The 25,243-nt window shown below is 48.6% G+C and overlaps 1 protein-coding gene across 2 annotated transcripts; it reads left to right on the top strand.

Moving 5' to 3' along the window:
- The first annotated feature begins 2,080 nt into the window (after nt 1-2,080).
- Nucleotides 2,081-24,445, top strand: Alox5ap (arachidonate 5-lipoxygenase activating protein). 2 transcript variants are annotated; one of them, XM_057765231.1, is made up of 5 exons: nt 2,081-2,287; nt 9,041-9,140; nt 17,179-17,249; nt 21,633-21,714; nt 23,690-24,445. In XM_057765231.1, the coding sequence occupies exons 1-5, from the start codon at nt 2,218-2,220 to the stop codon at nt 23,850-23,852; spliced, it is 486 nt and encodes a 161-aa protein (XP_057621214.1). In that variant the 5' UTR covers nt 2,081-2,217; the 3' UTR covers nt 23,853-24,445. The 2 variants fall into 2 exon arrangements, with proteins under 2 accessions (XP_057621214.1, XP_057621215.1); XM_057765232.1 differs by lacking the exon at nt 17,179-17,249 and having other exon boundaries at nt 23,690-23,791.
- Nucleotides 24,446-25,243: the final 798 nt, after the last annotated feature.

Here is a 25,243-nt window from a genome sequence, read left to right as displayed (position 1 = left end):
CCTGGATCTGCAGCTGGCATACGGCAGATCAGGGGGTTCCTTGATTGCTGTGCCAACTGATCCCCACATTTAATCTTCTCTCATGTAACTGTAACTACTCACCGCTGGCCCCTGTGTGCCCAAGCCTGCACAGCACCCCTGTGAACACATCTCAGAGTTAACTGAGGACACACGAGCTGCTGTTGCAGGTGTAGGGCAGTGGTCTCAGCTCCACGCTGACCCCTCCCACTCCCAGATGTATCTCTCTGCTGCAGACAGAGACAGTGACCAGTGGCCTTGTCCGGTGGGGGCTTTTCATCAAAACACCTCTTGAACATTTGGGTCTGGGACAAAAGTTGCCGGCAGCTTGCTTTTTGGGTCTAATTCTTGAAAGCTGTGCTGTTGAGTGGCAAGACATTACGTATCATTCACCAGCTGGTCTACCCATCCATATAGAACTTACATGCGAGTGCCTGTCTTTACATCATTCCCTACCCCCTCCCCATAACTCCCCCTGGGTACCCACTTCTCAAATCCATAGCCTCTTTCTGTAATTTATGACTGTTACATGCCAACACACATAAACACACATGCATATAACACACATAAACACACATGCATATAAATACACAAACCTACCGAGTTCGTTCAATGTTGCTTGTATGTATATGTATTAAGGTTGACCACTTGGTATTGGATGACCAATTAGGGGCTCATCCCCAGGGAAGATTTAATTCCCCCCATGCTCACTAATTGCCTGCATTCATCTCTAGGTGGGGTCTTGTGAGATTTCTCCCAGGCAGGTTGACATGCCAGCTAGTGCCACGGGTACGGCTTCTCTGTCATGGAGGACACAATCCCCCACACCCTTCCTGTCACAGTGGGAACTGCACTCTCCCCCTTAGCCTGGAAATAAGTTCAGGGAAAGCCAATCCAGGTGTTTGCCAGTCCTGTCCAGACATCCTCCTTGGGGGCTGTCTGGTAACCCTGTTTCTGGCTCTTGATGTGTCCCTTGGTTTAGTTTTAATCTCTAGCTGAATTTATAAATTCCTATCATCCATTTCTTCCTCTGTGTGTGTGTCTGTGTGTGTGTACTCACACATACGTGCCTGTAGAGTGCAGAGGGAAACCCTGGCCATAGCTCCTCAAGTGCCATTCATTTTATTTTTTGAGACGTGACCTTTCCCTGCCTGGAACTCAGCACTGAGCTGAGAGAGCAGCCCAGTGAGCCCCACGGAGTCTTCTGCCCCTCTTCTCCCAGTGTTGGGTCGTGAGTGCTCTACCACACTGGACCTGTGTGCTGCTGAGGAGAGACTCAGGCCCTCCTGTTTGCATGGTGATCACTTTACCAGCAGAGCTGGCTGCTGAGCCTCATATTTTCCTTTTATTGCAGGGAATGAGACGCCAGCTCTTTCGTTATCATTCATTTACTCATCCATCCATCCACCCACCCATCCATTCACCCCAGCCTAGGCGGCTGCCATTCTGCATCCAACAATGTGTTAAATCGCATTTCCCACTAGGAGTTCCAAGAAGAAAGGACATACTCAGGACACAGGTTTTTTTTTGGCGCTGTACTCATTTTATTTTATTTTTTAAAATCTCACTTCCCTTTTTCTTTCTTTTTGCCAACGCAAGAAATGATGGTGGCTCCTGGGACCTCCTGCTGGTCAGGGTCCAGAACTCATGCTGAATGGCTCCCAGGGAGGCTGCTCATGATAAGCAATATTGGATAAAGTGCCACACACTTGCTCCCCCCCAACCCTCCCTCTGCTTCTGCTATTCTTTCAAGATAACACTGATCCTTAGTCCAGCCACTTTGTTGACTAATAATTAGAAAAGAAAGAGTGAAAAAAGAGAGGATGGAGGAGGAGCAAGGGGAGGAGGGAGAGCAAGAGAAAAAAGGAGGAGGGGGAGGAAAATGAGGAAGAGAAGGAGCAAGAGGAGGCAGAAGAGCAAAAGGAAGGAGGGAGAGCTAGAGGAAAAAGAGGAGGGGGAGGAGGAGAAAGAGGAGAAGGGGAGGAGCAAGAGGAGAAGAGGGAGGAGCAAGAAGAGGAGAAGGAGCAAGGAGAGGGGGAGACAGGAGGAGGGGAGGAGCAGCGGCAGTGAGTGACTGTGCTGGGACCTTTGGAAACTCTGCTGGTGAAAGGCAGAGCCAGGCTGGCACTTCCCCTTTCTGCACAGTGGGGCTGAGGCGCTGGGGACAGACTAGTTGTCTCTAGAGAGCCTGAAGCAAGGATGGATCAAGAGACTGTGGGCAACATTGTGCTCTTGGTCATTGTCACCCTCATCAGCGTGGTCCAGAACGGTAAGGGACAACAGGGGTGCTGCGAGCCAGGCACACACAGCTGTGTGCACACATACTATGCATCTATCTCTCCTTGCTTCTCTGGACCTGTGTGTGCAGGGGTGGAGGCCTTTCTGTGTGAGTTTGGGCTTTCCTCCTCCTGGACCTTCTTTTGCTTGAGTGCTGATGACAGGCCATGTTTACAGAGGAAAGATAGCAACCTGAAGGGCTGGTGACAAACTTGACCCAAGTGTCTGCAGTTAGTGTACGGGTGCAGAAGGGTGGAGGGCAAGGGGCCTGGGGAGAAAGCAGGCGGTGTGTGCTCACTTGGATGCTAGGCTGAGCTAGTTAATCTGCAGGGCAATGAAGGTCATCTGTGTGTATGTCGGGGGGTGGGTGGGGATGGGGGTTGATTTAAGAGCTATAGACCGGAAAGCACTTTGTCATTATTTTACTTCTGTTCTTAGAAAAGTTCTTTGGGAGAAATATCCAAAAACACACTCTGTGTGTGTGTGTGTGTGTGTGTGTGTGTATGTGTGTGTGACACTAGGGGATAGAACTCAGGGCCTTCTATATTCTAAGTAGGTATTTACTCTATTCCTCATCTACTTCCCAGCTCTTTAGTGTACAGCTTTTCACTCACACACACACACACACACACACACACACACACACACACACACTCTATCTATCTATCTATCTATCTATCTATCTATCTATCTATCTATCATCTATCTAATCTTTCTATTATGTCTTTCTGTCTATCACCTCTTATTTGTCTGTCTGGGGAAACAGTCCCTTTTCTTAGCATTGCCATTAACCCCATTAAGAGTTAAAGACCTAACAGGGCACAGATCTGCGTAGGGCAGAGCTATGTAGAGCTGTTGCCTCAAAGTTCTGCTTTGAGTCTGTTTCAGGCTCTTTTTTTTGGGGGGGGGTTTCGAGACAGGGTTTCTCTGTGGTTTTGAAGTCTGTCCTGGAACTAGCTCTTGTAGACCAGGCTGGTCTCAAACTCACAGAGATCCGCCTGTCTCTGCCTCCCGAGTGCTGGGATTAAAGGTGTGCGCCACCACCGCCCGGCTTTGCGCCACCACCGCCCGGCTTCAGGCTCATTTTTTAAGGTCAGGATACCAGGGGCTTTGTGTTTTATAGTCTCTTAAGAGAAAATCAAAGTGTTGTTACTATTGGCAGCCGCCAAGTCTTCATGGTAACTGTTCGTGAGCACATCCTGTCACCCTCTGAGATTTGGAGTACCGAGGACTATCCTCCTTGGGATGTTGTCATATCTGTCCCCATCTTGAATGTGGAGAGGCTGACACAGCTTGGCACACCATAAGCATGCTTTCTGTATGCAGCAACAGCGTGGAGCGGTCGGACACAATGGTCTTCATGCGACATCAAACTTGATCAACTTGCAACTCGGAGAGGGAACAAGTGGCTTATTTAGGCCACTACTTCCTCAAACCACTGCTGTGTCATGCAGGGAGCTTTTGGCTCTGTATATTGACAGGAGGAATAAGCAGCCAACCTCAGACACCTACAGAAACCACGCATGGCGCTAGGCGTGTCCAGGGGGTATGACTGCAGGACAGGAAACAAGGCTGCCTTCCAGGAGCAGTGACAGCAAGGCTCCTCTAGTGTCATGAGGACAGCTAAGTGAGGCAGGGACAGTGTTTGCTCAGCCCTCTATCTCTCTCTGTACCCCACACTGTGCCTTATAGGGATTGGTGCACAGGCGACCGTGTCCTCTCTCCTGTCAATGCAATAGGAACTGAGCTCAACAGGAAGTTCAAGTTCATTTCCACCATTGTCCTCTTGGTTCAGAAATGAATCGGGGAAGCTGCGAGAGACTCCTGGTTAGACTGGAGACCCTTCGTGTCAGGCAAGCAAATGAGCAGGTGGTGCTGTCACAGCCCCCACACCACTGCTCCTCCTTCCCCCGTCCCCCAGGAGTCCAGCAGAACAAGGTGGAGCCGAGCATCATGGTGCCAATGCTGGCACCAAGCTACCCTGCTTGTGCTCAGGGAAGGGCAATGCTGTTGCCCTGGACGATACTACCACACAGTGGCTTTGGATTAACTGTGTTCTGTGCGGTAGGAGCCTGGGCGACCAGGTGAGACTGAAGTCATCTTCCAGGACTTTCTGTTACCTCTGGAGATGCCCATTTGGGACAAGAATTATTTAAACAAGCTGAGACACAGCACTGGTGTTGACCAGTAACTGTGAGCTTAGGTCAACACTGAGTCCTAAGTTCAGCCTCTCTTTGCAATTCTAATGAACACTGGGCTTTATCTATAAACCGCAAGAGAGAGCTAAAAAGATATGCAAAAAAAAAAACCCTCCTCTTTTCATCCTCCTTGCCAAAACACCATTTGGAAGCCTTCCTGTTAGTCAAAAAAAAATTTCCACCTTTGCGACCAAGTGTTGAACGCTCTATTCTTGCCCCCCTCCCCCCCATAACTAGGTGCAGGAGGTGCAGAGGCTGATTTCGCATTCTCTGGTTATCTGAGGATGGGCAGTGCCCAGCCTGCCTGCCTGGAGAGACTTCCCTCTCGGCCTGCAAACTCTTTAGTCATCAAAATGTTTGAACTTAAGGCTGGCTTCCAGTTTGAGCCAGCAGAATGCCGACTGGGAGGATAGGCCAAGCTGAGAAACCTAGTTCTGAATCACCTAGGTCCAGTTGCTTTCCCAGCAAAGCTGTCAAGATGCCTTGGCTCTCTCCTGCCAAGGGGCCAGCAGTTTTGCCACAAGGCAAACCTAAAAAAACAAAACAAAACAAAAAACAAATGCATATTGCCTCTAACTTACTGTGCTGGCTAGTTTTATGTCAACTCAACACAAGCTGGGGTCATCAGATAGGAGGGAAATGAGAAAATGCTTCCATAAGGTCAGGCTGCGGGCAACCCTGTAGGGCATTTCCTTAGTTAGAGATTGATGGGTGGGGCCGCCCCTGGACTGGCGGTCCCGGGTTCTATAAGGAAGCAGGCTGAGCAAGCCATACATAGAGTAACCAGTAAGCAGCATTCTCCTCCACGGCCTTTGCCTCAGTTCTTGTCTCTGGGTTCCTGCCCTGTCTGAGCTCCCGTCCTGACTTCCTTTGATGATGAACAGTGAAATAGAAGAGTAAGGCAGATAAGCCCTTTTCTCCCCAGTTTGCTTTTTGGTCATGGTGTTTCATTGCAGCAACAGAAATCCAAATTAGGATATTTACTATGTTTTCGCTATTGACTTTTCAGCTTTATCCAGTTGTAGGAAGAGTGTCTACAGAACCATTCCGCCTCTCACTTTTAGTAGGAGTCACAATGACTTATGTGACAGTATGGCAGGATGAGCTTGGATTTGACGACGCTGCCCAGCCCCAGACAACTGGAAATATTGGAGCGCATGTAAGGGGTCCAGACTGAGCTGTGACATTGAGCCAGTTGGGTGTATTAAATATATTTTTCACTTAAAAAATTTCTAACTTGGGGTGGATTGGGAAAGCATGTGCATCAAAGTAGGGGAGAATCTATTTGGGAAAAATGATACAGGAGATTGGGGGAAGCAGGTGGGGGAAGGAGGGCTGTCCCGGACTTGGGGACAGCAAACAAAGGACTCCTTTTGGCAGGAATGTTGTTCCCACAGCCCACAGAGTGATGAGAAAAAGTGGGAGGAGTTCGCATCCTCCTGTCCCCTCCACCACGGAGCCACCTCCTCCCTCCCTGGGGTTCTTCCCCAGGAATGCAGAGATATCAGTTTTATCCAGTTGAAGGAAGTGGATATCAGCTACCCTACATATCGGGTATTTACATTACAACTTATAACAGTAGCAAAAATACAGCGATGGGGTGGGGGAGATCACCACAGCAGGAAGAACTGCATGAAAGGGCTGCAGCATTGGGAAGGCTGAGAACCACTGCCTTAGAAAACAGCTCCCGGTAACCCCGGTGTCAGTTCCATTAAAACAACCTCATACATGCTCTTTTTCTGCGGACCTGCGGCTGTTACTTTGCCGTCTCCCATTTTCTTGGTGATGAGCTGAAATCTCAGGATCTTTTATGTGTGACACTAAGAAGTTTATTTGAGTTTCCTGCTGTGCCCCCCATCCCCCGCCCATCCATTCCTCACTTGAGAAGTACGGTAGGTGATAACCGCCTGGGTGGTTGTTGAGGGTATTTAGCTGATCGTTAGGGGTTGTCAGTACCCCCTTCTGGTGAATGCTGAGGAACTGTTTGCGGCCATTTGTGGGTGTGCACTTCTCACCCACAAATATTGGTTTAATATTAACAACAAGCCAGGAAAAGGGGTACTAATAGTCTTTGTCTGCGTGGCTTCTGGAATTTACCAGAGGGTTACAAGGGCTCAGGGAGAATGAGGAGGAGGATGGAGAAGTTGACATCCACAGACAGCGGACTGAGAAAACTTGTTCAAGTCTGGACGCATTTGCGGGTGTCTTTGGTGATGTGAAAGGTCCATCTTGAGAGGTAAAGGAGTAAGGACCATGGTGAAGAAACAGGCGTGAGGGGGTGGAAGGGTGGGCCTGACAGCAGAGGAAAGGTTTCTTCTTGGGGGAAAGGAAGGCTTTGCTTTTCAGCGGACGAGGCAGACAGAGATACAAAGCCAAGTTCTGCTGCTGACTGAGGAACGAGCCTTTGTGTTCCATGATACCAGGCTCATTTCTCCGTTCAGAGGCAAGAGAGGCCATCTTGGGTCCTGGAAAGGAGACACCTAATTTTCTATTATGCTTTCTGTCAGTGGAGACTCTCAGAGCAGAGAGACTTATACTTAAATAATAGAAGGAGGAGAGGCTCAGCTGAGCTGGAGTTCAGCAGCCTCAACCCAAGCCTTCCTGAGGGCTGATCTCTCTGTAGCTTTGGAGCCTGTCCTGGAACTAGCTCTTGTAGACCAGGGTGGTCTCGAACTCACATAAGTCACTCCTTGTTCTCATCACACAGTTCTCACCAGTGATGTGGGATTCTCCTCTGTATGCTTTGAATATGTTTTATTACCATTGGTTAATAGAGAAGCTGCTTCAGCCTATAGCAGGGCAGACTATAGCCAGGCTGGAAGAGATATATAAGAGAAAGTAGGTGGAGTCAGAGACACGCCATGTAACTGCTGAAGGAGACAGATGCCCAGAACCTTTCCCGATAGGCCACAGCCTTGTGGTGATACACAGATTAATAGAAACAGAAATTAATAGAAATTGAAGATGTAGGATGTAAGAGCTAGCTATAAATATGCCTGAGTCATTGGCCAAGCAGTGTTGTAATGAATATAGTTTCTGTATGATTATTCGGACCTGGGCGGCCAGGAATGAAAAAGCAGCCTCCGTTCACACACCAGGACCCAGCAGTTTCTCCAAACTCAATGGACATTTTTAGATACTTCACTCCTCTGAGTCTCGGCTCCAGAGCTGCCTTTTTAGCTTGAGCCTCACTTTGGGCATCCTATGCTATGCATGTCTGTGGCCTTTTACTAGTCTCTCCCCCCACCCTTCTCATGTATCTCAGTATCTCAGGCTGACCTCAAACTTACTGTATAACTGAGGATGACCCCAGACCCCGAATGTTCCTTCTTTTACCTCCCGAGTGCTACGATTAGAGGTGCCTGCCACCATGCTTGGTTTTATGTGATGCCGGGGATGAAACCCAGGTCTTTGACAAACTCTCTACTGACCAAACTTAAACTTCAGTGCCTCCTTTTTTATCCCCATGCTGGAGTAGAACCCAGAGACTGTCAGGTGTAGGCAAGTGCTCTTCCACTGGGCTGTACCCACCCAAGCTACTTCTATCTCTTTTGTTCATAGTTTTATACACCATACACTTGTAGCCTAGAGGTTTTGTTACTGGCTCTCTGGCTCCCCTTCTGCTATTGTCTATAAAACATGAGCTCCTTGGGCTAAGGATCTCAGTCTGTTTTGTTTCAGCTAACCATCTGGTTCATGGTAGCAGACACCAGATAAGTCATTAAAATAATCACTCTTTGGGGCTGGAGAGATGGCTCAGTGGTTTTAAGAGCACTGGCTGCTATTGTAGAGGCTCCCAGCTCAATTCCCAGGACCTACATAGTGGCTCACAACCATCTCTAACTTCAGTTTCAGGGGATCAGATGCCCTCTTCTGGCTCCATGGATGTGGCACATATGTGGTGCACATACAAACATGCAGGGGAAAATCCTACACATAAACGATTAGAGTAACCTATATAATTGGGAAATGGTCCTTTGTAAAATAATCATTCTGTAGGCTCATTTGTAGTTCTCCTGGGTCCCGATCCCCATCCCCTAACCTGAGCTGGACCTACTGAACCACAGAAACACGGTTCTTGCCTCCAGCCTTTGCATAGGCATCTTCACGTGAGCAAAAGATTGATTCCTCTTCTATCCCCTGTGCCCTGCAGCCTCTTGACAAATTCCTGCCCGTTCTTCAGATTTTATCTTAGGTATCATTCTCTCTAGACATTCTGTGACCTGGCCAATGAATTAAGCTAGTGGACTTGACCCTTCCGAGTCATTCTGTAGAGTCATTTTTGAGTTTCTTGGTTGTTAATATCTTTCGGATGGGAGTTTAAGATAAGGCTGTGCCTTGCTTACTGCCTTGTCCCAGCACCAATGCTTTGATGTGGGGACCAATGCGGAAGACATTCTCGCTAAGTGACATTTGTGGTGGGGAGGACATGGGGGCCTGTTGGGACACCAAATCCAGGAAGCGTTTTGTGTTTTTGGGCAACAATTAAAGAACAGACTCCTGAATGTGCCCGATTATGAACCAAATCTCAATCTTTCCCCTGGCAGCATTCTTCGCCCACAAGGTGGAGCATGAAAGCAAGACGCAGAACGGGAGGAGTTTCCAGAGGACGGGGACTCTGGCCTTTGAGCGGGTCTACACTGCCAAGTGAGTTCAAACTCTGATGGTGCTGACTAATAATGGGGACATGGGCATGAAGGAATGAGACTGTCCTCCGGGCGCATCTGCCTCTGTCAACCTTCAGAGTGTCCAGGAGGCAGGCTTCTGGGAAGGCTGACCTTCCCCTGGAAGACTTCTAGGTGCCCTTCCTTGTCTTGCTGAGCACCAGCCTTAGAGGAAGGAAGTGGGGCAGGGGGTGGGGAGCTATGAGCTCGATGATCCAGAAACACCCAGGGACCAGTTTCCTGTGGGTGTTGAAATTCTTCAGATCAAACCAGCTGTAACTCACAACAGCTCCAGAAGTGCCTCCCTTGCACCTCCCTGGCCTTGTCCAGAGCCGGTCTGGAGGTGACATCAGTGAGTTTCATAACATGGGATCCCCTTGAGCAATCACCATGAGGACAGAAAGATGGAGGTCCTGAGTAATACATTTCCCCTGCCCTCTTGCCTTGCTTTTTGACTAGAAAAGCCGTTGGGAGACTCCTGAATGGCCCTGGCAAAATGTTTGTGGAGTTCTATTTGGCTCACAAACTTGAGAAGACATTACTTAAACATGATCTTCCTTTATGCAAAATCTATTTAAATAGGGTCAGCCAGGCATGCTAGCGCCAGAAGGGCAGGCTCCCTGCTTTCATGTTGGGCTACTTTGGGGTGGTGTCAGCTCCAACCCTAGGGGTGACATTGATTCTTCCAAAGGTACTTTCAAGGGAAATTCACAGCATCCAACAGTAGGGTCAAAGCCAGGGACTCTGTAGGAAGGTCAGGAGGTTATATAAGGGGCCCCTGCTGGACCTGTGTGAGCAGCTTGGTGGGGGCTCCCACTCAGCTAGCATTGGCTTCTTGTGAGCTAAACTGATTTCGGGGGTGAGGATGAGACAGACCTCAGGAACGAATGCATCTTCTCTCATGTAGATATCATCCAGTCTTTCTGTGAGGTATAGGTGGGTGTGTGTAATAACGGGGTGGGGGGGGTCTCCATTGTTATTTCCCAGTCCTGACTCCCTTTGCCCTTAAGTGTCTGACTTGGTGCATGCCTTGTGAGCGCTCATATTTACTTCAGGAGTCCCCATCAGGCTCTTTTAGATGCTTGCTTCCCATCCCTCCACAGCAGACATTCTTGCCAGCCCAAGGAAATCCTTTGCTCAAGTAGCCACAGGGAGATTTCTTTGTTACCATTTAGACCTCGGCTTCGTTAATCCTCAGTGTCACTTTAAGGCATTAAAAGACGCGGGTTAAAAGGCTTTACAGACCCACTTGAAGGAGAGCCGAGAGAACATGTAGCTTGGAATCAATGTTTCTGCACCATTTTCTGTGGGGGTAACACCAAAGGGCCCCAGAAATGTAACGTACAGGTGATGTAAAGGTATCTCTCATCAGGGGTGGAGGCAAAATTGCTCAAAGGAAACCACAGCCTCCAGCAGTGGCGATGAGCTGTGTCTCTTTCTGCACTGATAATTACTGTCTCACAGTGACACCGAGTTTTTACAGACTCCTCAATCCTCCTGTGAGAAGCCACAGTGGAGTGGCCCTGCACGTCCTCGGAAGTTAAGTTCTCACCATGCTGGCGATGCACAAGGAATGGAGCATCCTGGGCAATCTTGATTCTTTTCTTTATCTGTTTGTTTATTTTTGACAGACATCTCGCTGTCTAACCAAGGCTAGCTTCGAATGTGTAATCCGTGGTCGTCCTGCCTGTGCCCTGCCCAGTACTGGGATTCCAGGCATGTACCATCATGCCGGGCTTTAGCCATCTCGTTTCTGCCGCTTCCCCCGGTAGAGAAATAGCTTTGTTTTCTATGAGTCCAGTGGGCTCACACCCAGAGCCTCTAGCTGCTGGCTTCCAGGTTGCACAAGTACCCAGGTAGTTGAGCTGCATGGTGAAGGGAGAGTGGCTTAGAAGTTCTGTGGGTGCATGGAGGCTCCAAAGATAAGAATATGTGCAAGGGGAGTATCGAGTGATAGCTGTTTGAGGACCCAACCATGAAGACCCTGCAGCCTAGTTTTCAAAATCCAGGGCTTTGCCACTCAGCCTTCTTGAGAGGTGGAGGAGAATAACCAGACAGGGAAGTTGTGTGGAGTGGTAGGAAGTAAAGATCGGGGAGGAGAACTTTCTAGAAGGTAGGGGTTGCTCAGGCACTGTTGTGGTTCTGTTACAAAGGCCACTTCCTCACTTGGCCAACAAGTATTTGTGCAGGCATGCGTAGGTTGCATAAGGGACTGGAGGTCTGTTCAGCAGGACCCTGCAAAGCATAGGGGTACCCTGGCTGTTTGGCTGTGCCAGGAGACCGCCAGGAAGGAGAGGATGATACATAAACAGCCACACAAGCAGCAGCCTCTTCTCCAGGGCCCTCCAGAAGCACTGAGAATAGGTAGAAGAACAAAAGAGGATGTATTTAAAGAGTCAGTAATTTTTATGTGTGTGAGTGCTTTGCCTGCATGTATGTATGTACACCATGTGTGTGCAATGCCCATGGGGACCAGGAGAGGGCGTTAGATCACTGGAAATGGAAATACAGATGGTTGTAAGCTTCTTGTGCGTGCTGGGAACCAAACCTAGGTCCTTTGCAATAACAGCCAGTGCTCTTAACCCCTAAGCCATCTCTCTCTCCCAAGAACATGCATTTAATCTTGCTATTTAAAATTTAGGATGTGAAACTGTTCCTGTTGTTAATACACAGAATGACAGCAGTACACTATACATATATGCATACACACATACACACATATATCTCTATATACAGTATATTATACTATAAGCTGTATACAACTTATACACAAACATATCTGTCATAAGCTGTAAGACCCATTTTTTTTTTTTTTCTTTTTGAGACAGGGTTTCTCTGTGTAGCCCTTGGCTGTCCTGGAACTCGCTCTGCAGACCAGGATGGTCTCAAACTCACAAGATCTGCCTGCCTCTGCCTCCCCTGGCATATACCACCATGCTCCTGATAAGACCCGGATTTTTGTCGATGAGTGTAGGATCATGAATATTTCAAGAGCTTGGCTACAAAGAAAACTAAACTGAAAGACAAATGATGTTTATAGATAGACATGTTATTTTAGCATGAGCTATGACTGCTGAGGGATATAGACAGATGGAGAGTCTGGGACAGGGGGTTAACAGATGACCCAGGCAGCATCGTAGAGCCCATCAGGTCAGACCCCATGATTAACAGCTCATCTGACCACTAGGGCAGTGCTGAGCCAGAGTTTTCTAGATAAAAGGGGCCAGACTTGACTCTTCCACACGCACAGGGCACAGGACGCTGGTCTTGGAGCATAAGCACAGTTAGAGTCTGTGTCCAAGTCTGCCTTTTTGGGGGGGGTGGAAATCCTAGTTATCTGGCTGTGGGTTCTTCCTTGGGAGTGCAGGTAAGCGTAGCTGGGGGATGAGCTGGTGTCCAGAGATGTGTCATTTCCTGGACCATGTTCTATGATTCCAAGTTCATGAATCATTAGCAAATGTTACCACAAAGAACAAGTGCTCCATGGTGACGTTGGAGAAGCAGCGAAAGACAGTCTAGTTCACCAACGGGGTGTCGTAATTACCCACAGAGATTCCCCTTTCCATTCACTTTCTGTCAGAACACCTTCTGAGAAATGTCACCCCAATGTCACCATACCCCAGCATCCCTTGGTGTCTGCTGCGGGCTCATTTTTCAAGCAGCAGATAGTAATTTAAAGCTACTGTATCTACAAGGAGCCTGACTGGCATAGATAGTACAATTAGTTCTTATTCATGGTACTTCCTTATTTTAATGTAATTCAAGCAAATCATCAGCATTTTAAAGTGTTTATTATCTTCCGAGAGAAGTGGGGGTGGGAAGGAAAGAAAAGAGAGCCCGGGGCCTCTCCACGAAACAGGTTGTGGGTGGGGCTTCAACTTTATAGCCTGGTGATTAATTGCAAGACCAGCTGAGCAGACCCTGTTCAGCCTTCAGGGTGAGAGTCAAGATGGGGTTACCAGTTCTGTTTTGAAAAAAAAAAAGCAAAGATACAAAGCTCCTCCAAAAGAAAAGAAGTGTAACAGTAATATTGGGGGGAAAGTTTCACTCACAGGTACCAATTCCACACAGGGCGTGTTTCAGTAGGGAGAAGGTAACTGAAGCACAGGCAGGAGCGGTTGAAAACCTGCTCCAGTCATCCAGAGTTTTCTCCAGGGTACAGAATCCTGGCCATTAGGGAGCCTGCTCCTTTTATTCCCTAGCCAAGATGACTACTTCAGGGGCTGTGGAAAGGACTCAAGCCTGAGGACCGGGTTTTGAGCCTCAGCAACTGTGTGAAGGAAAAGAGAGAGGATTGGGTGTAGTGGCACAAGCTTGGAACCCAATGCTGGGAGGCAGAGACGGAGATTTCTGAACCTCACTGGTCAGCCTAACTCACAAGCTCCAAATTCAATGAGAGACCCAGGATGCCAACCTCTGCCCTCCCCCCACACAGGTGCTCACATGCACGTGTGCACACACACGCACACCTACATGCGCATCGCCTCCCAAACCACTCTTTCGAAACAAAGTATGCGCATCAGGCCAAAGCAGGGAGCGATCCTTGTTGCTAATCGGTGCAGCCGGCTTGACGCTGTACGCTGTAAGCCAGCTGGAAGAGGTTTTCTCTGCCTTTCTTGAGCTGGGAGATGGATCACGTGTTTTCAATCCTGAGGCTGCAGGGTTGTGGCTCTACTAATAAATGGGCATGGGAAGACTGTGGCCACCCTGGGGCTGTTGCAGTTCAACCGTGGGCCTCGCTGTGTAGTAAACGAGAACCTGCAAACAGAGCATGCGCACGGACTTCCTGCCCTTTGGGGCTCTGTGCCCGTTAGACCCGTGGAACTTGTGCAGATCCAGATCACCCCACCCCATTGAGGCCGTCCAGGTTCTGCTCTGTGTGCTGTGCCTGGTTTGAGGGTGTCTCTAGGAGAGGAGACGTGGGCCCATCACCTATGACGTTCGTTAACTTCCCTAGTGAAAGGCTCTTTTGACCGCAGAGGGACGCGAAGGTCCTTGCGGTGGGGAAAGGACAGCGCAACATCACTAGGCTCTCTCTACCATAGAGATGAAGGGTGACTAATCCAGATGTATTATCCAGCTGTGCTGGTTAACTTTTTGTCACCTTGACACAAGCTGTAGTCATCTGGGAAGGGAAACTTCAAATAAGAAAATGCCTCTATCACACTGATCCCTAGGCAAGCCTGTGGGGCGGTTTTTAAATTCATGATTGATGTGGGAGGGCCCAGCCCACGGACCTGTTCCACTCTTAGGCAGGCAATCTTGGGTAGTATAAGAAGGCAGGTTGAGGGGGCTGGAGAGATGGCTCGGTGGTTAAGAGCATGGACTGCTCTACCAGAGGACCAGGGAAAGCAAAACAGCAATGCACATGGAATAGATGAATAAATTATCTAAAAGAAAGAAAAAAGGAAAGAAAGCAGGTCAAACAAGCCTGTAAGCAGCCCTCCTCCAGGGCCTTTGCTTCAGTTCCTGCCTCCAGCTTCTCACCCTGACTTCCCTTCATGAAGGACTCTATGTAAGGTGAAGAAATAAAACCCTTTTCATCCTCAAGCTGATTTTGGTTATGTTACATCACAGTCATAGAAAGCGAAAGCAAACCAAGCTTTGCACCGTATAACAAAGAAGCTGTCACAGGCTAGCTGAAGGTCAGGGGTTTATAGTGATTGTGGTTCTAGAGGTTCGAGTACAAGATCAGGTGACCCCATAGGGTCGGGTCAATGGTGAGGACCACAGTGAAATGTGTTAGTCTGCAGGTTTATAGTTTAAGTCAGAAAAAGAGGGGAGCGGGAGAGGGATGGAGGAGGAGCGGGAGAGAGGAGACAGAGTACAGCCAACCCTTTCAGGGCGCATCTCCAGTGACCACCCATAGGCCCATCTCCTGCAGAGCTTTAGCACTGCATTGTGGGGACCAGCGTGCAATACGTAATTTGTGTAATATGTAGGTAGACTGTACCCATACTCAGATGAGACCAGCAGACTTCTTGGTGGTTCTGAGACATAAAACAAGTCTGAACATTGCATTTCGGCTTTTACTTGTATTGCTTGAACCCTGCCAGACTGCTGTTCTTGAATTGTATAGAACCTGGAAAGCCTGCTAAGGCATGGGTTGCTGAGCACCTCGCCCAAGTTCCGGTGCCACACGTCTGAGGTGGCGCAAACACTTGTGGGTCTAATAAATGTTCAGGTGTCTCAGATGTTTCTGGATGGGGCACACACGAGAACCTCTGCATCTCACCTCTGACTTAGAGCTTCAGAGGGCAGAGCTACTGCCGTACTCTTTGTTTTGTGGGTGAGGAAACAGAACCCAGAGAGATAGCCAATGCTGAAGCTGGTTAGGGTCCCTCCAAGGCCCGAGTCCCGGTTAGCTTTTCTTTCCGCCGACCCGTGTTGCCCCCTGAATACCTCTCCTACCTTTGTGATGTTGTTTTTCCATATTTATTGCATTTTGTTGCTGTTGTTGCTTGTTTTTCGAGACAGGGTTTTTCTGTGTAGCTTTGGAGCCTGTCTTGGAACTCACTCTTTAGACCAGGCTGGCCTCAAACTTGCAGAGATCCACCTGTCTCTGCCTCCCAAGTGCTGGGATTAAAGGTGTGCTCCACCACGACCCAGCTGCAAATTTTTTTTTTTTTAAACTCTATTTTAGAAACTGCAAGCTGCACCCAGGAATACTTACTCTTTACATAGTGAAAGAGTTCCAGGGTTTGGAGACAAGCTGGCCAGGTGTGAGATATGGCGTTCTTCAGCCCCCACTCCTGGGCTGGGAAACCCCAGTTAGTCAGCTGCTCTGGACCTTAATTTCTCCTCTGAGTTGGACTGTAGTTGTGGGAGGCAGGATAACGGGCCCCTAACGCATCCTATTCCTACGAGGCTGACTTTTCATTATGTGGAGAAATGCAGGTTAGTTTTGAAAAAAAAAAAAAAAAACAAACTTTCCTGGCTTATGTGAGTCAGGCTTATTTGATTTGTTTGTGCATGTGTGTGTGTGTGTGTGCGTGTGTGTGTGTTCAGGTGCGCAAAGATGCCAGAAGAATGTGTTTCATCCCTTGGAGCTGGAGTTACAAGTGGTTGTGAGCCAGTGCAGATAAATGCTAGGACCTAGAGTTGGGCTCAGAAGAGCATCAGGAACTGTTAGCTCCCGAATCTTCTCTCCAGCCCCACAAATGGAATCTTTTAAATGAGGAGACACCCTTTCCATTAGAAAGGCTCATTGGTCATCCTTGGCTTTGGAAGGGGCCATGAGCCGAGGAATATTGGGGATCCCCAGAGTCTGGAGAGTCAAGGCAATAGTTCCCCGCCCCCTTGCGCTTCCGAGAGAAAGCAAATCTGTCCACACCTTGATGTGTGGCTCGGGGACGTTCATCTGGACTCTGACCGCTGCCATGGTGACACAAGGAATCTGTGGTATTTGAAGCCACCAAATTGGTGGCAGAGTGTCACACTAGCTAAAGCAAACCCACAGAATCATCTAGTGCAGTGCAAGGAATGTGCGACACTTACAAGGGAGAGGATGGGCGGCAAAACGTCAGCACAGTGCCTGGCACACAGTGGCAGCATCCCCCGGGGCTGTCGGAAGTCTCTCATGGGCATTTGTGAATGGACCTTGGTTTCTTTAATCATTTGAGGATCTGTTTTCCCACCTGGCCTGCTGCTTTCTATAGGACACGGTTCCCCTTGCTCGGCATTGAGCGCTGCCTTTCCTATTCAGACAGTGACCACACCGTGTCTGCACTGCTCACTTGTTATTCCAAGAAGTGTATGGACACCACCCACCACAGAGCCCTGCCAAAGGAACGCGGCAGCATCTAATCTGCTTCACCTAAGAGCACAGTTAATGAATTCTGAGCATGCTCGCTTGTTACCACTATCTATGTGGTGCTGCTGGCTGCCCTCTCAGGGTGAGACAAGAGAGGGGCCAGTGACCCTGGCACAGTGGTGATTTTGAACTGGGGTCTTCGGGTTATTTTCAGACCACATTGTAGTCACGTGTTTTCTGATTTCTTTCTGCCCTGTTTGCCCTACAGCCAGAACTGCGTTGATGCATACCCCACTTTCCTCGTGGTACTCTGGACTGCGGGACTGCTTTGCAGCCAAGGTAACCGTGACTTCCCTTTGTGAATTCTCTTTCTATAATGTGCAGCTCTCAGAGGTTCAGAGAGCAAGCACTTTGTTGAATAGCCTTGACTGGACCTACAGCTCTTATCCAGGATGCCCTGGAGAGATGAGAGCCCGGGGAGGTTGTGTTCGGGCATGCTCAGTGCAGGCGCAGTGTGGCGTGGTAATGCATTGCTAATGCTTGCTCCCTGGTGGCTGGCTGAGAGCAGAGCGCCGACAAGGGTGGCTTAAGGCTAAATGTGACTCAGAATCCGTAAGCAGTGTTAGCTCAGATACAAGGGCATTGTAAATGAGAGCACCAGAGGGATCTATTTTGGGACTGCCACTGCTGGCTCTTCTGTTAATAAGCTCCCAGCACGCTGGCCCTTCCTTGGGCATGCATCTACAGAGCTTGGGCTGGGTCCCAGCCGAACCTGGGTGATCAGCTGCACACAGTCTCGATTTCAACGAATCTGAAGGACGGATTGACTTCCTGAGGTGCTCTGCAACGCAATGAAAACCAGAATCATATGCTCTTGGTTCTCCTTGAAGACCGAACACTAGAAGGTCTTGGCGGAGACTGGCATTTGCCTGGTGGTTGGCCCAGTGCGGTTGGAGCCGCTTCGGTGGTCCAGCAGGACCCATGGAGAAAGTTCAGAAGCAATCATTTGAAGAATCATTGGATTATTATCATCTTCTGCTGCTCTAAAAAGCACATCCAGTGGATATTAGTTTCCCTGTGACCCTTAAGGACACTTTAGGGACCAAAGTTCAGGGTTCTTTAGCTGGTGAGCCTCATGGGCAGGATTAGAGCCTGGGTCTTTTATTTCTAACGTCTGGAGTTTCTCTAAGCATTCTTTTACTGTACTAATTCATATTGTAAACACACTTCAACATTTATTTAATGATAACTTTGTCCTGGATATATGCAAGTTAATAATATGCAAAAGGACAGTTAAATGGGGTCTGGAGAGGTGGCTCGGAGATTAGGAGCATTTACTGCTCGTGCAGAGGACCAGAGGTCAGTTCCCAGCACCTACTCTAGGCAGCTCACAAATGCCTGTGACTCTAGGGGTATCTGATGCTCTCTTCTGACCTCCAAGGGTACTGCATACACATACCCACACATAGACACACACACACCTACGTACAATTAAAACAGCAATAAAAATGAATCATTTTAGAAATTAAAAAAGTAAATAGGTGGGTGGATATGTTATCGCCAAGAGCGAGACTCACCCCTACGGCCGAAGCGACGTTATGTGATCTCCTTCAGCACCTTGAAGGCTCTCAGCAGCTCATCATTTATTTTCCATTTGCTGCCCTCAGTGAGATTGCGAAAATGTATCTGGCATTGAAAAACCAAGCCAAAGAAAGCCCATGTGAGGAGCGATGAGTCTTGTTGGGTCTGAATGATGTTAGATAAATCTGTTGCTGCCTCTTTCGCAAGGCGAATACAAAGGGAGTCTGGAGTATCTCTTCATGATGAGCGTCCACCTTGCCCAGTCTCAAGTGCGTCAGTCAACTCTAGTTGACCATTGCCATTTTCTTATGAGCACAGAGATTATGTAAATTGTTCAGCTGAGAGGAAACTCAGAGATTATTGTGTTCCAGACCTCTCAGCCTGAAGATTCTCCCAAGAGCCAGATGGACAAGTCATTTATTTAATTTTATAGTTTTAGAGCCTAGATTTGTACCTGTTTTGTGGTTCACATGGCCCACGTTCCCCTTGGAAGGTCTTTGCTATTCTCTGCATAAGGCAGGAGATATGAACCCTTCCCATACCTGTGGGCTATTAGTTTATGTCCAGGTGAATTCCAACTGGAGGAGAAATGGGTCAACAAAAGTCAGAATAGAGTTGTCCAAATGAGAAAACTTTATACAAAGCAAATCATTAATTGTGACATAATTAATTGTGACAGTCTTCTGACTTAGAAATTAGAAACAGGCCTCAAAGTTTGTTTTTCTCACCCCCACTTTATTTTTAGATCATTTAAAAATGGTTAATTTTATTTTAAATTCTGTGTATGACTCAAGTTCAACTCCTAGCATCCACATGGCAGTTCACAATGATCTGTAACTTCAGTCCCAGGGGATCTGTCTCCCTCTTCTGGCCTCTGTGGGTACTGCATGCACATGGTGCATATACACACATGAAGGCAAAACATGCACTTGTAATAAAAATAAATATTAAAAAAACTTTCAAAAACGTTTCTTCTGTATGGTTAAAAGTAACAGTAGAAGCTCTATAAGTGTTATCGCTGCTGCTGGGCAGTGATAGGGTTTTGTAATCAGAAAGACCTGGAAATCAGAGTCACCTCATGACACTTGCTGGACTTCAATATAACATTCATTTGATAAACATTATTGAAAGCCTATATGTTCCAGGCACTTCACCAAGGACAGAGGTGATCTGGGAACAATGAGTGTCCTTGTAAACTTTCGGTCTTTGCTTAGGTCTCTTCTGCTGCTCTCTCACCCAGCAGATGGTCTTGGGGCCAGAGGCACTGACTCGAGTGAGGTTCTCATTAATGGAGCTACTTTGGTGTTTGCATAGTGCCGGGGGACTTTCAGGGTGTGTGTCCTCACACAGTCTCATTTACTCCCACACTCTTCTTAAAAGATGGAAAGGTTGTGGCCAGTCCTTGTCCTCACACAGTAGGACAGCTGTGACCAGTCCTTGTCCTCACACAGTAGGACAGCTGTGGCCAGTCCTTGTCCTCACATAGTAGGACAGCTGTGGCCAGTCCTTGTCCACACATAGCAGGACAGCTGTGACCAGTCCTTGTCCTCTCACAGTAGGACAGCTGTGGCCAGTCCTTGTCCTCACAGAGTAGGACAGCTGTGGCCAGTCCTTGTCCTCACACAGTAGGACAGCTGTGGCCAGTCCTTGTCCTCATACAGTAGAACAGCTGTGGCCAGTCCTTGTCCTCTCACAGTAGGACAGCTGTGGCTAGTCCTTGTCCTAACACAGTAGGAGAGCTGTGACCAGTCCTTGTCCTCACACAGTAGGACAGCTGTGGCCAGTCCTTGTCCTCACACAGTAGGACAGCTGTGGCTAGTCCTTGTCCTAACACAGTAGGAGAGCTGTGACCAGTCCTTGTCCTCACACAGTAGGACAGCTGTGGCCAGTCCTTGTCCTCACACAGTAGGACAGCTGTGGCCAGTCCTTGTCCTCACACAGTAGGACAGCTGTGGCCAGTCCTTGTCCTCTCACAGTAGGACAGCTGTGGCCAGTCCTTGTCCTCACATAGCAGGACAGCTGTGGCCAGTCCTTGTCCTCTCACAGTAGGACAGCTGTGGCCAGTCCTTGTCCACACATAGCAGGACAGCTGTGGCCAGTCCTTGTCCTCACATAGCAGGACAGCTGTCACCTAGGACCCGTTAAGCCCCTGTTCTAGATCATCCTCCTCATAGGGAACTGGTGTTCTCTGCTCCCAACCCTAAATTTAGAATTTTACGGGGTTGACAGGAGTGCTGTCTGCAGCTGTTTCCCCAGATGTGGGAATGCAAAGAAATCTCCCCTAGAGGCCAGAGAAACCTGCTTTGTGCGCCAGAAACCCCAGAGGCACAGAGTATTCTCACCAGGGACCCAGTCTCAGAGCTGGGGCTTTGGTTTCCGCTGTGACCCTTCCCTGCCTTCCTGCCCAGCTGACGGCCTTATGCAAGCCCCCCTGGCTGCCTGAGTCCAGCTTCCCATATCTAGGGATAAACATGTCCACGTCAGATGGTTCTTAAGCAAGGACTTTGTATAGCCTGCCATAGAGCTGGTGCAAGGTAATCAATCGTTTCAGAGCCTGACATGCACCCAGCCCTTGGGCTGCATTTGAAGTGTATGCTGACTGCTTTGTGTCAGCTTGACACAAACCTAGACCTATCTGGGAAGAAGGAACTTAAATGAGAAAATGTCTCCATAAGATTGGCCTGGATGCAAGCCCGTGGAGTAGTAACTTGGTTAACCATTGATGGAGGAGGCTCCATCCCACACAGTGGTGCCACCAGCCAGGCAGGTGCTCCTGGTGTGTAGGTTGAACAAGCCATGAGGAGCAAGCCGGTAAGTACTGGTCCTTCATGGCCCATGTACCAGCCCCTGCCTCCAGGTTTCTGCCTTGAGTTTCTGCCCCGACTTCTGTCGATGATGGACGGTGATGTGGAGCTGTACGCTGAAATAAACCCTTTCTTCTCCAAGTTGCTTTTGGTTAGAATGTTTTAGCACAGCCACAGAAACCCAAACAGAGCCAGTGTGCTAGCCTCTACTTTCAGAACCCGGGGCCTCTGATGGATTTTGTGATCAAACGCTAATTGCTTGGCTGCCGTTCCTGCTGTCTGAACAATGGTTTGGGAGGCCGAAACTGACATGTGTGTTGTCATTTTTCTACTTTAGTTCCGGCTGCCTTCGCGGGACTGATGTATTTGCTTGTGAGGCAAAAGTACTTTGTCGGCTACCTGGGAGAAAGAACTCAGAGGTAGGTCTCAGGGTGCCGAAGAACTTGGCCTGGGCTTTTCCAGTAGGAGGCTATTACTGCCAAAGAGCACTCTGCCTCTGAAAGCTCAACAGGCTCTCCGTGGACGCAGGGAGGACAGGCTAGGGAACGCGTGCCCCCGTCTCAGCTCTAAGGGCTCTGAAAACACAGCTGGGGAGTTGTTGAGTTTCCCCATTCAATTTCCCTTTGCACAGCCTCGGCTCACAGGGGTGTTTTAGCATGCTGGGCTGTGCATTGCTTGCAACCGCACACCAGCTGTTTTCTGTGGTGGAATCTGGGGCAGCAATGACTTTTAAAGTCTGACTTCCCAGACCTCTTTTGAGTTAAACATCTCATCATTTGTCAAGAGGAACGAGACCTAAAGTTTGCACCTTCCCACAACTTCTCTTGAGTAATAGACCTGGGGCCCCGTGGGACCACAGATGTAGGGATAGGCAAGTCTGAGGCTCCAGATCAGCCCTTGCGCTGTTCACACCCAGCCCTCCTCAGCACTTCCCTTCCTTTGGCCATGTCACTCCCAAGCCCCGACTGCCCAATTCCTCCCTGGAATTCACATGATGGGCAGAAAGGACTCCTGCAAGTTGTCTTAACAGCGTGGGTACTGTGGCATGCGCACCAATCAATCAACGCTGAAGAATTTAAGAGAGGGATCTAGTGACCTACATCCTCTGATTGCAAGCCACTTCCCCAAAGCCCATCCAGCTGTGAACTGATGAGGCAGGTGCCCTCATACTCCAATTATTTGTTAATAGTGCCACCAACTGGAGACCCTTTCACACGTGGGCCTTTAGTGACATGTTCTACCCAAGTAGTAAGAGCCAGCAAGTTGAGCTTCTCACTTCCGTTGTCTGTGGGTCGCACAGAGAGTTTGTTGGAATGCAGGGTCTGCATCCTGGTTTGAGAAGGACCGGGGAGGTTCAGCTTTCCACAAGCTCCCTGCAGATGCCGATGCTCTTAATCCCAGGGTGGCAAAGGCTGGTACCCAACTGCTGAGCAACTTTCAAACACTTGTTGAGAGGCTCTGGGGTTCCTTTCAGCTGAAGTTTCTGGTATGGAACTGCACTCCCTTGGTGGCAGCGGGGACACACCTGTCCCGCTGAGTTAGTTGACTCTGCTCTGCCTTGCGTGCTGATTGTCCCAGGCCCTTGGCTGGTTCTTTCCTGACAATCTTAACAAACCATTTCACCGGTCTTCCAGATATGCCATCCCCACTCAGACGGCAAGCCAGGGTCTCGGACAGGGCCAGAGGACATACCATTAGACAGCTACTTCTCATGAGGAATTGCCTCCTATCCCTAGCTGATTCTCTGCCAAAGATGTTTAGGAAGGAGAAGAGAGGCAAGGAGTGGATCGGGAAAGAGGGGAGTGGAGAGGAGGGGGAGGAAAGTAAAATGTTTCTTTCTCTCACTCCCCTGGAATGTAAGAACTGTTTTTCCATCACTGGGTGCTTAGCTCTCATTAGTGCAAACCTCATTTCTCCACAGGCAGCCTCAGGAGGGTAAGTTGAAGGACCTTCATTGGTTTATTTAAAGCATCTCCCCTAACACAATCTCCATGCCATGCCGCCTCTAGCATGAGCCTTGTAGGCACTCCTGACAGGGACCACCCGGCAGAGGCGGTTAACGAATTATGGTGCTCCCAAGCCTCAGTCAGATGGTCTGTCCGCTGTTAGGACCTGTCAGCATCCTGTCATCAGGGATCTGGAGTTGAGGACACTAAAAGAACTCAGAGAAGCTCGTGCCACTGAGCCCTAACAATGACAGGCTCCTCCTAGGCCTGGCTTTGAAACCTGCTCGAGGGTTAATAGCAAAGGCGCTTCTACTGTTGCTATGAAGGAAGGGGGTAAATGGAGCATTACTGAGCCAATGAGTTATAATTTAAACCCCGTGGCTGTATTTGGGGGGTGAAATAGGGGTCATTTGTGTTGGGTCTACCACTTTTTTGCCTTCTTCTGCAGCACCCCTGGCTACATATTCGGCAAGCGGATCATCTTGTTCCTGTTTCTCATGTCCCTTGCCGGAGTGCTCAACCATTACCTCATCTTCTTCTTCGGAAGTGACTTTGCGAGCTACATAAGAACTGTAACCACGACCATCTCCCCGCTGCTTCTCATCCCCTGATTGCTGGATACGGAGTGGGGCGATCACCTGATCAATAGTGAGGCACCATAACTCAGCCCCGTGAAGGGTTCTGCTCCTCGGCTGTACAATGCTGTAAATCTAGTGCTGTTCTGGGCTCCTCAGCATCAGTTAACCTTGCTTTTCCGGGAAGAAAATTATTTTGTGTCAGCTCCGCCCCTTGAACATGGCAGTGGCCCAGGATTTATTGTCTCACTCCATCCTGCACTACTCCTGGCTTATCCTGCTCTCTGAAGGTGTCTTGTGTGACAATAAAGGGCATAGATGCGATTTTGGCGATGGCTCAGTTTGGGGGTGGTATTTCTGTATTTGCTACGAGTATTTCTTCAGCCTACATGATGATAATTAAAATCAAAATATCCATATTATGGACACTGATGTCTTTAAGAGTCTTTTATTGATCAAGCATCTTCCCCTACCTCATATTTGGATTAGGTTGGCATCTTAGGTCACTTGCATCATGCCCAACATTTCACTATGTCGTGCAGTTTAGAATGCGCTGTAAGAATTGAAAATGATGTCAGGCCCGTCATAAGTGCCACTGAATGTCAGTTGAACAAATGAATAAATAAATTCACGACAGACTCATGAGTCACTCGCTGGCTATGTTGAATGAAATACAGCCTTTATTCTGGACATGTTTGGAGTGAGCCAGCTGCTGCTGTCACCCAGGTGCCTTTGGGACAAAGAGGAAATCTTGGGAGACACAGATGTAGTCAGATTTCCAAGACAGATAAGAGGAAATGCATCTCTCGGAGCCATGCAAGGGAAACTCAGTCTGCTTTTTCCCTAAATAACTTAACTTTTTTCGTCAGTATATTAGTCAGAATTCTTGTAAGGGAGTCAGCATTGATAGAATATATGTACAGGAGATTTATTGGATGGATTTACAAGATTCAGTCTGGGAGGCTGTCTCACATTAGAATCTTAGTACATCCACAAGGTCGGATAGCGTTGTAGTTGCAATCTGGTACTGAGAACCCGGAGGATCCCTGGAGAACCGCTGGTTTTCATCTACACTGGGATCCTGAAGGAGGCGATCCTAATACCAGCAAAGGGATGCCACAGCGATGGGATAGATGAGTTTACCAGCAAGAGTGAGGGCACGCAGGCAAAAGGCAAAGGCTTCCTTCCTCCCTGTCCTCATTGTGGGCTGCCACCAGAAGGTATGGCCCTGATCTAGGGTGGGTCTTCCCACTTCAAATGGTCCAATCAAGAAAAGCCCTCACAGGAATGTATAGTGTCTTGGTTGATTCCAGATCCAGTCAAGTCAATGACAACCAAAACTAGGTATCCCAGTTAGCTTACATAGAAATGGGTTTCTTTGTGGAATTTTCATAAATATATATCATCATACTTTGGTTTTAATCCCA

Source organism: Chionomys nivalis, chromosome 3 (assembly GCF_950005125.1).
Source record: "Chionomys nivalis chromosome 3, mChiNiv1.1, whole genome shotgun sequence".
Lineage (NCBI taxonomy): Eukaryota > Metazoa > Chordata > Mammalia > Rodentia > Cricetidae > Chionomys > Chionomys nivalis.
Note: the sequence above shows the minus strand (reverse complement) of the source record. Positions and strands in the feature narration are given on the sequence as shown.